General features: G+C 40.2%; 1 protein-coding gene across 1 annotated transcript; it reads right to left on the reverse strand.

Moving 5' to 3' along the window:
• Window positions 1-1,683: 1,683 nt before the first annotated feature.
• On the reverse strand, window positions 1,684-9,706 carry mdm2 (MDM2 proto-oncogene). Its single transcript, XM_061087844.1, has 13 exons — window positions 9,603-9,706; window positions 7,279-7,320; window positions 6,410-6,477; window positions 6,223-6,297; window positions 5,905-6,038; window positions 5,744-5,793; window positions 5,550-5,608; window positions 5,200-5,296; window positions 4,921-5,114; window positions 4,702-4,833; window positions 4,496-4,567; window positions 4,228-4,414; window positions 1,684-4,118 (listed from the first exon to the last, which is right to left on the reverse strand). The coding sequence occupies exons 3-13, from the start codon at window positions 6,458-6,460 to the stop codon at window positions 3,667-3,669; spliced, it is 1,503 nt and encodes a 500-aa protein (XP_060943827.1). The 5' UTR covers window positions 6,461-6,477; window positions 7,279-7,320; window positions 9,603-9,706; the 3' UTR covers window positions 1,684-3,666.
• Between the last annotated feature and the right edge of the window lie 542 nt (window positions 9,707-10,248).

Genomic DNA, 10,248 nt, shown 5'->3' on the forward strand with positions numbered 1-10,248 from the left:
GTTTGTGTGTATCTGTGTATTTTAGAGGCACTCGTTGGTTCTGTTAACGGCTCAGAAGGTCGCAGCATCTCTATGATTAACCTTGTTGTTCTGGAATGTAGTTCCCGAACTCAGACTAATTCTAAAATCCAAATAAAGTGGATTTGTGTTGAAACTTGTGAGGAGCCATGTGTGCGTTTCACTGCATCAGACACGAACACAGCTCACGTGCAGGTAAGAGCCGAGTTCAGATTGAGCCTTGTTTACATCACCATATGAACACACATCCGTTATCTTTTAAGTTGTTCATCTGCAAATTCTTTCCAGGATTATCCAATTAATTGTTTTGCCAATTAAATGTGAGAAATGTACACGGAATTACAATAAAATGGTTTTTTTAGTCTTTGTATAGTACAAATCTGGACCAAAACTACTCTCCTGTGTGGGAACATTTTTATTTCCAGCAGATGAGAGCAATTACACACGTTTAAACTTTTTATTTTCCATAAAGAGCAGCGTGTAGAAGGTGTGAAGCAAATATTCAGCTCATGTTTTCAAAGTGTGTTTAACTAACTGAACACCTCCGGCCGCCTGAGGCAAGGACACTGAGCCTCCTGCTCAGGATTCAGGAGAGGATCTCACTTCTTCACTTCTTCTCTCTCTGTCGCTCAGAGCTGGAAGCGGAGGTAGAGTTCAATCTTCAGGAGAAAGTCAAACGACTGTTTGTTGAAACTTTTCAAACAGTGACTCTGATTTTACTGTTCGTTGTTTCTGCAGAACTTTCACCAGACGAATGTGGGAAGATGTTCACCAAATATCTCCTGGTACATTTTGGTTAAAGTATTCTTATTGTTCATTATTATTATTATTATTATTATTATTAATATACATCACAACAAAACAGCTGCATATTTCCTGTGTCCATTTCTGGTGCCGACCTTAAACATTAAAATAACACAAATGGGACGATTAGTAGAATACAAATTCTGCACAAATCTCTCATAACATAAATGTTAAATCAAAATATCAGTTTGGACAATCTGAAGTGGTACATAGCTGTTAATATTGGGGTGATATAATATTTAGTAATTGTTGATTTTCAATCATGAATACTGACGTCTGTAAATACACACTTAAATATATTTCCCATATTATAACACTCTTGCCAGAAGTGCCTTTTGACTACTTAATGCTTTATGTACTAATTTCTAGATTTTCTAGACCCAGTAAATCTTGACAATAACAATAATCAAATCTGATGTTTTTTAAGTCTTGCTCTGATTATGATGCAGGTAATAAAAAATGTAGATAAAAACATGAGCACACTGCCCCTCTGTGGTTTAAAGGAAGAACTACACTTGTAAACACTTCAGTAGTAAATAATTGAGTATCTATAAAAGTAAGACGAGTCATTAATACTTTACATATTAATATCTTTAGGTTCATTTTATTCATCACTGATTCATGAATGTTGGGACTAGGTTTAATGTTTAAAAAGAAATTAATTCATTAATAATTGACATTTATTTCATGTTTCCCAGTTGTTTTATATCGATGACGTCATAAATCAATCACAAACCAACACAACAAAACCGGGACTCACACAAGCAAAATAAAATAAACTGGTTTATTGTCATTAAAGATCTGCCGAAGAATTCCTCCATTAGAAGTTCAGTGTATTAGGTGTTGATTCAGAAAACAGACTTTTGATCAGACAAGTTAAACTTTATTCAGTTCACAGAAATTAAACATCTCACTAGATTCATCTTATTATTTAAAGAGCTCATAGAAAAGTGTCTGTTAAAATAAACTTCCAAGCATCTTAAATACACAAATAAATATCAGGGATGTTATCAACACTTTTTATAATGGAGCCACATCTTTCCTCATGTTTCAAGTTTCCTGGAAAGAACGATTGAACTGGTGCAGTGATGGTTACCAGCGGCTTTAAGAGTCAGTGCGCAGCCGGGACAGCAAAAAACTAAACAATGGAATAAAGTTTCACTGTCTAAAGTTATGAATCTGTGAAGAAGTCAAATGAAGTTTTCCTCTCAGGAAAATATTAAACGTCTTTCCAGGAAACTTACGATGAGAAGATGACATTTATTTCACTGGTGCATAATATTAAAAAACTATTTGCTAATTATTTACAATAAAGTTTCCCCAGAAAGAACCATGCAATTGTAATTTATATCGAAAAATAAATGCAGCTGTAAACTAGAGAAGTTTTTGTCAAATTTTCTGTCTCTGGAGGAAAATTTACAATAACTGGACAGTAAATAAATATTAATTTCTATGCAAACGACAGAATTCTTTCCAGGGAATTATAGACCAGTAAAATAAAATGTTGAAGAAACAAATCAGATGCAGCAACAGAGCAGGTTCCACTCGAAAGGGAATCAAACCCGACATCGAGCTGACTGTGTAAGAAGGAGAGTTTGTTTAAAGCGTCAGAGGGATCAGCTGAGGCGAGTGACAACAAGGGATCAGGACACAAGCAGATGAAGGAGAATGAAATCATGTTGATGTTTAAGTGTATTTTTAAAAAGACGAGTTTGGTGACGAATGTACTAAAACTCTGTTAGTAGGTACATCCTCCTACTGCCATAAATAGAATGATATTACTGCATTACATTGTGAAATAGTTTCCAGTAAATGCACCAGTTTCTCCTCTTACTTTAGATTTTTTTTAAATATCTAGGAACTGTTTAAACAATTGTTCCAAAAAGGAAAGAATGCCAAACTTTCGATAGTTTCCTCTTTCCAAATAAATACTGCAGATAAGATTTTTTTATCTTTGAAAAAATTTGAAGTGTCCATATAATACAAAATGTGAAGTTAAGTGTAACCTGTTTGTCTGACGAGCGTCTTCCTGTGTCCAGGAAGTGTTTGAGATCATTGAAAGAAAAACACAATGAAATCAATCATTTAAATATTCTGTGAATGGAAATTCTTCGTTGAGTTTTAAAGTTATTCTGACAAAACCAGACGTTTGAAGATGATTTGTTAAGATCTTTGTTTACTCTTGTGATGCGTTGACTTCTTTTCTACTAAAAGGTACTTAATGACGTAGAACCTGAACTAAGAAGAAACCATAACGTTCTAGGTTGTCTTATTTTCAAATGTGATCAACCAATCAGAACATTTATGATGTGACTGATAATCTGACATTTACATAACTAAATTAATTCAATAAATGGAAGAAGTGGAGGATGTGATGTTCGATCGCACTGAACTAAAGATTCAGAAGGTCAGGAAATTAAGAGGGAATTATTCTAGTGTTAATTTACCAAAGCCCAAGATGTCATATCTGGATGTTTTTTGTTTTATTTCACCAACCAATGATGAAGAGAAGCTGCAACCAGAGGACGATGAAGACGAGCTATAGATTATCACAAATAGTTGATGAATAACTGACTAAGTGAAGACAAATCACTCACTACTGAACATGTTATAAGATTCCAGCTATGACGAGAGCAACACCTGAACATACGTGTCTTTAAGTGCCTGTGGTGGCAAAGGCCTAAATGTGAAGAGGGTGAGGACAGAGGGGGTGAGACATGGTGGCTAAGCATAGAGTGAGGTGAGGAAAGAGGATGAGTCTCAGTTGATGTTGGTGAGGACAGGGGACGGGAGTCTCAGCTGAGGTAGGTGAGCACAGGAGACGGGACGGGACGGACGGGAGTCTCAGCTGAGGTAGGTGAGGACCACAGACTGGATGGGCAGCCTGCAGACGGGACACAGCTTGTTCCTCTTCTTCAGCTTCCTGGCGCAGACGTAGCAGGACATCAGGTGTCCCGTTCGTCCGTGGACGATGCAGCCGTTCTTGGGCCGGGACTGACAGATGAGGCAAGGGTCGAGGCACGACTCGGGCAAACGCCACTCCTCCGACAAGCTGCGTTCCAGCTCCGGGACCGCGGGACCAGGAGGAGGTGCAGGTGAAGAAGTGAGGGAGGACTGAAGAAGCTCCTGGGAGTCCAGGGAGGAGGAGTAGGAGGAGGAGGGCTGGGAGGAGGAGATGAGTTCCTGGGACTCGGTAGCAGAGGAGGTGCAGTCGGAGAGACACTGCGACAGAACAAGAGTTTTCGCCCGTTTCCCATCTGGAACATCGACTCCTTCGTTTTCCTCGACATCAGAACCTTCAGGAGACAAAATCCAACAGAGGTTAAATCCATTTTCTTTTTAAAACTAAAACAAACTCCCTCTCCAAACTACTGATGGACCATGTGACCTGAAACTCAGAGTTACCTGAAGGTTCTTTGGCTGCCGATTGGTCGGTTGGCTTTTTGGGCAGAGCTTTAGGACTGGAGGGGGAGGAGTTAGCAGCATTGAGGGACTCGTCCGGCAGCCAATCGTGTCGCATCGTCCAACAGCGGAGGCAGTTTCTTGGGAGGGGGGGGTTCAACTCGTCACACTTCACACAGCGCCAGTAATCCTGAGAGAGAAAACACACACACACTGTGAGACGGACATGACAAAGTGTGTGTTTCATGTGTGTGTTTGTGTGAAGACTCACAGCTTCAGAGATTTCTGTGTCTTCGTCGAAGGAGTCTTCTTCTTCTTTCTCAAAGATGGTGACCTCGTACACCTGGTCACACACACACACATGGCAGGGGCGGGGTTATGGTTTGAATTCTGACCAATGGATTTCCAGGTGTTCAAGACATTAACTGCATCAGAACTCATTAATGGCCGCCGTGCCGTATGTAACCGTATGTTTACCTGGTCGTCGGCCGACAGAGAAGCGTCGTCTTCGTTGTAATCGTCTGAATCTGCCGACTCGACCTCGAACTCGACGCTGAAGTTGTCGCTTTCTGAGTCTGAGGCTGGAACCGTGACCTCTGACCTCCCAGACTAAACACACACACACAGAGTCAGTGTTAGAAACCAATACAACAACTCTACACACAAAGCCTGTGTGTGTTTGTGTGTGATACTCACTGTGCTGTGCGATTCTGATGATTGGCTGCTGTGTCTGTCCCGCCTGCCTCCCAGTCCACCAATCACACACCAGGACAAGCTGTCATCGAAGGTGAGGGAGAAGCTGTCAGACCTCCTCCTCTTCGCCCCCTCTTCTTCCTCCTCCCCCTCTGACTCCTCCTCGTCTTCATCTTCCTCGGCACTGTGGGAGGGGCCTGAGGAGAACAAGGTGGTGGGAGCGTTAGGTCACATGACGTGTGTGAGCACCAGGTAGATGGTGTTGCCTCAGGAGTTACTCACCTGGTTCATTACTCCTGCAGCTCCTCCTTCTCCTCCTCCTCCTTCTTTTCCTCTTCCTCCTGTCTGGTGATGAAGAGCGGCTTTCTGATTCTGCCTCCTAGTGACACAAACACATGTTGATTTAGAACTTGTAACCAAACTCGTTCTCCACCTTTATAAAAGCCCATAAGAACCAGCTGCTACATGTTCTCATGTTTTATTGGTTTCTCATAAATTCAGCATCAAAGTAAGATTGAAAATGAAATTCTCTGTGTTGTGATTATTACTAAAGAAGCTATAATCTGTCAGAACCATCAAGTAGGCTGTGAGTTATGATAAAGAACATGTGTGTAACCAGCTGCGTGTCTCACCTCTGTCCCTCGGTCTGTCGGACTGTTGCCGTTTGGTTCGTTCTCGCTGGGGGGAGAATCTGAGAAACAGAGAGAAACAAGGAATATTAATACATTACAGTTTCTTTCTAATTACACGGGTCACAATCAATCATTTTACAGATGTGATGGTTAAGAGCCCGATGAAGGTGAAACATAAGAAGATGAAAACGTACCTTGATTCTTCACAGCCAACAGGTTCTTGGTGATCATTGCAAACAGAACTCTGAAACATGAAAACGTTTTATTACCTCACTGCAACATTTTATTTGCATTCAACACTTTAACTGACAAACGGAATCTAAAGAATAAACCTTCATCTCTCTTCTTTTCTCACCGTGGCTCTTTCACGGAGAAGCTGTCGACTCCCAGCACACGCCCCAATGCATCATGGGAGCAGTGGACGATGTGCTGCTGCTTCTGGTCGTACAGCTGGTTCTGGATGATGTACTGACCCAGGTAGAACATCACCTGCAGGACCGACATCACAGGATAAATGAGGCTTTCAAAAGGATTTAGTTGTTCTTTCCAATCATTATGCAGAAGTAGTTCTAAACCCGGTCATGTGTAATGAGTCAGAATGCATCTTAAGTAGCTAGTTTCACTACAACTACAGTTTCTTCCTCTCAGTTCTAAAATAGGAGACATGTTTTACCTCCTTCATTGTGAAAACATCTTTTGTGGCTCCTGCATGTTGCAGCAGAGAGCGGAACTCTACTTTTGGTCTGACCTAAACACACAGACACACACAACACACAACAAATATACACACAGGAAATTGTTAAGTCACAGGAAATAAAGCCAGTGAGGAGGGAACAGTCAGTGAAGGAGTCAGCTCTCACCAGTTTGTTGTCGTCACTGGTGTCGGTGCTGAGCTCACCGTCAGCCGACATCGTGAAGCTGAACGTTCCTGCACATAAACACAGATCCAGCTTAACATTTATCAAGTAAATGATCAAGATATAGATGAGTATAAGACAAGTTTGGATCAGTTGTTGATCGATGAGAAGTCTAATCAGCTGAGACATTGATCATTGATTGTTGTGACCCAATGAAATAACAGCAGGAACTGATGGACCTTTATGTCTGATTTCTGAATAGCTGCATGTGACTGGTCAGTGGGAGGAGGCTACAGCTCCTCACATCAACACTTTATTATCTTTTAGAGAAAACTGTGACTGGCTCAGTAACTTGAATTTCTGCTCATACGTGAAAGCACAAACTGGGACGAGTTAGAAATGTAACCGGACTTCTGTTCTGAACATCTGTTCACACAAGTCCGTATTTCCTGATCTATAATGTGTGTGTGAGGACTAAAGGTGTTTAAACAAGATGTGACTCAATCCTGAACCAGAGCAAATCAAACTTTGGTTGTCAGCTGTCAGTTTATCCTTTTGTAACCACGACTTACTTTAACTCTACAGGAGAAATCCTCTGACAGCATCAACACTTATTCAGATACTCAGGTAATATTCAGTTGGTCATTGAAATTAATTCTAAGTATTTCAGTTTTACCAAATATTGTCTGAACAGTTTTACATGGGACGATACAACTGAAATTGAAATCATGATACAGGTAAAAAAATAATAATACATATTTATATATATTTCTTACCATTTGTCAGATGTAAGAAACCTTACAGACCAAATTGTTAGATGAATAATTGAGAATATAAACAGCATGTTAATCAGATGTGAAGGAAAGTCTTACCTGTATATACAGAGGGGGGGGGAGTGTCAGCAGCTGTCCATCCTGTGCAAGTAGAGCAGATAAAGTGCAGTGAGAACAGAGCCAAGCTGCAGCCTCTTATAAAGCAGCTCAGACATGTCAGGACTAGACCAGCCCCAGTGGCCTGGTCTAGCCTGACTGGGGCCTATCAGGGCCATCCAGGGCCTATCAGGGCTGAGTCAGCTGCAGCAGCGTGTGTTGTATGTTCATGTTCTAACTGACTCTACCAGCTGATTCACTCACAGCTTGATGGAGACATGCTGAGACTAGTCCAGGATGACTCATCCCTCAGAGGAACATGCTAACCAGGCTAACCTTAACCAGGCTAACCAGCAGTAACTAGACTAACCAGGCTAACCAGTGGTGACCCGGGTAACCAGTGGTGACCAGGGTCATCAGGGATCTAACATTAACATGACAGTGGCCTGAGTGGGTTTCCCCAGTCCCAGTCTACTGGTTCACTGGGGAATCAAGTGGAAGAGGATAAAACTTCAGTCTGGCATCATTTTCACATATGAAACTCAATTTACCACCGTCCTCCTCGAATAATTTGTACTTGTACATAATGTACTGTTTTTGTCTGCAGCAGGGATCAGACGTCAAGAGTCAAAATCACGAAAATTTGTTTTAATTGTATAATATCAAAAAGGGAAATACTTCAACCTGATCTAAATATAATATTTACATGTTGCTTGTCAAAGCTTCTCAAACAGATCTTCCGCTCACTTTTTGGTCTCATCTGATATTAAATGAAATAATTTAGGTTTTTGAACAGTTAGTGAAAAAACAAATCGATTATCTTAATTTATAGAGGTCAGAGGTCGAGATTTCATATAAAATCAATTAATCAAGAAACTCATCAAAGGTTTAAATCTATAATTAAAATGTTAAATGCAGCCGTAATCTAATCAAATGGATGATTAGATTATTATAAAATCATTTAGTTTAGAGTTTATCTTGGATTATTATTATCACATCTAATGAAAGAGGCTGTTTTATCATTTTACTGTTTACGACTAAAACAGCAGCTCATAACTCCTCATAACACACGAGTTCACCTGATAAGATTAAACGACAGGTCTGAAGAGTAAAAACAAAACTGAAACCAAGTTCTAATAAAACCATGAATATTAAGATTAAAGTAGACAAGTATAGATAACAAAATAAGATGAAATAAGTGTTGATATAAATAATATCCGAAACTACGTGAATTTGAATTTTTCTCACCAATAAATTCCTCCACAGAAAAGGTACTGCGGACAACAGATGATTTAAATCATTAAAAAGTAATAAAATTCCAAATATTGTCTTGTTTAAGTTTCTCAAATGTAATGTTTTGACATTAGTCAAATTCAAATGTTAATTTAAACTGTGATTGGTTTTTTTAAAACAGTTCTCTGGTACAAATGATGTTTAACAATTAATCCAATAGTGAATAATTAACGCTGAAAGCCTCATTAGCGCAGCAGTAGACACGTGAAACCTGCCCACACATGTTCACCTTGCTGGGAACAGTGGGTTGATGTGTCCGGACAGTCCACCAGCAGCTGACACACAACATGAGTCAGCTGTTCCCCTAACAACACGCGTGCAGAGGAGATATGCCCGGACATGTCCCAGCTCACAGACAACATCACAGACACGTCACAATAACACAGTCACAGACGCACAGAACCCCTGCAGGACCAGGACACAACAACACAACACCTGAGTTCACTAACATTAAAACAATAAAATAAGGGTGAATTGTGTAGTTTGCACATTGAGTTGTGTTCGCTTCACATTTCTGCTCAATGCACGTGGCAGCTGTCGATTCTCCAAATACTAATTAGTAAGTCATCACGATAAAAACAGCCACGTGCACGTTTTAGCGTTAATTCACCAAACACATGCACGAAAACGTGTAAAGTCACCATCACCTCTCGCTACGTGCAAAATCTGAGTGTTTACAACCGTTAGCATTAGCCGCTGGATGCTAACAGAAACTTCACTTCCTCTTTGAAATGTTAGCAAAGAAACGGACTAACACTTAAACGATAACCGAGCTGTGGTGAAAAGCTAAACAGCGACAGTTTAAAGTTATCACGGCTTTAATGAAACGTTTTTAATCATCTCGTTCAGCATGAATCCGGCCGACAAGACCCGCCAGGCGGCGTGGCTCAGCCAGGAAACCCCGAGGCTCCGCGGCCTGCTAGCACGATGCTAACTCTCTGCTAACACAATGCTAACCACCTGCTAACACGCGCTAACCTGCTGGTTACCGCACCAAACTTTACCCCAGTTGAGTTTAACCATTACTAACTTACCTCTTCCAGTTAGTTTAGTTGTTATAAAGTCCCACAGAGACGTCAATCCAGCGGGTAAGCGAAGAACTAGCGATGCTACCGGAGCATCGGTGTGTTTACTATACTGGTGCGAGGGTCACAGGTGCAGCGCCCCTGATGGAGCAGCACCGACACTGCACTGTGGACATAATGAACTGTGACTGACTTACAGTAAACATTTAAATAACATGTTATTGTTATTATGTCATTATTTCATATCATTTATTATTTTTCATGAACCAACAACAGCTGAAAGAAATGGGAGATGCAGCTTCTGTAAATTAAGTTGTGGAAAAGACCAAAGAAGTTTTAGTTCAGTAAAAGTCTTCAAAGGAAAACATAAAACTTTTCTCTTTACTTCAGCCTTTCACTAGATCGAACGCGTACCCTATTATAATTCATATCACTTTCTTTCTTTTCTGTTGTCAGTCATTTTTTCTTGTAAAGTTAAAGATTTAAAAAAGATGGAAAATTTTACTTACCAGATATATAAAACAACTACAATTAATTGTTACATAGAAACAGAGTGATAACATGTATGTTAATATATATAAAGTGACATAAATGAGATGACAAAATGATTAAAAACCATGTGTCACTGTCTTTGTCTACCCTCTGATTACAAATA

This window comes from Limanda limanda, chromosome 1, assembly GCF_963576545.1.
Source record: "Limanda limanda chromosome 1, fLimLim1.1, whole genome shotgun sequence".
In the NCBI taxonomy this organism is placed as follows: Eukaryota; Metazoa; Chordata; class Actinopteri; order Pleuronectiformes; family Pleuronectidae; genus Limanda; species Limanda limanda.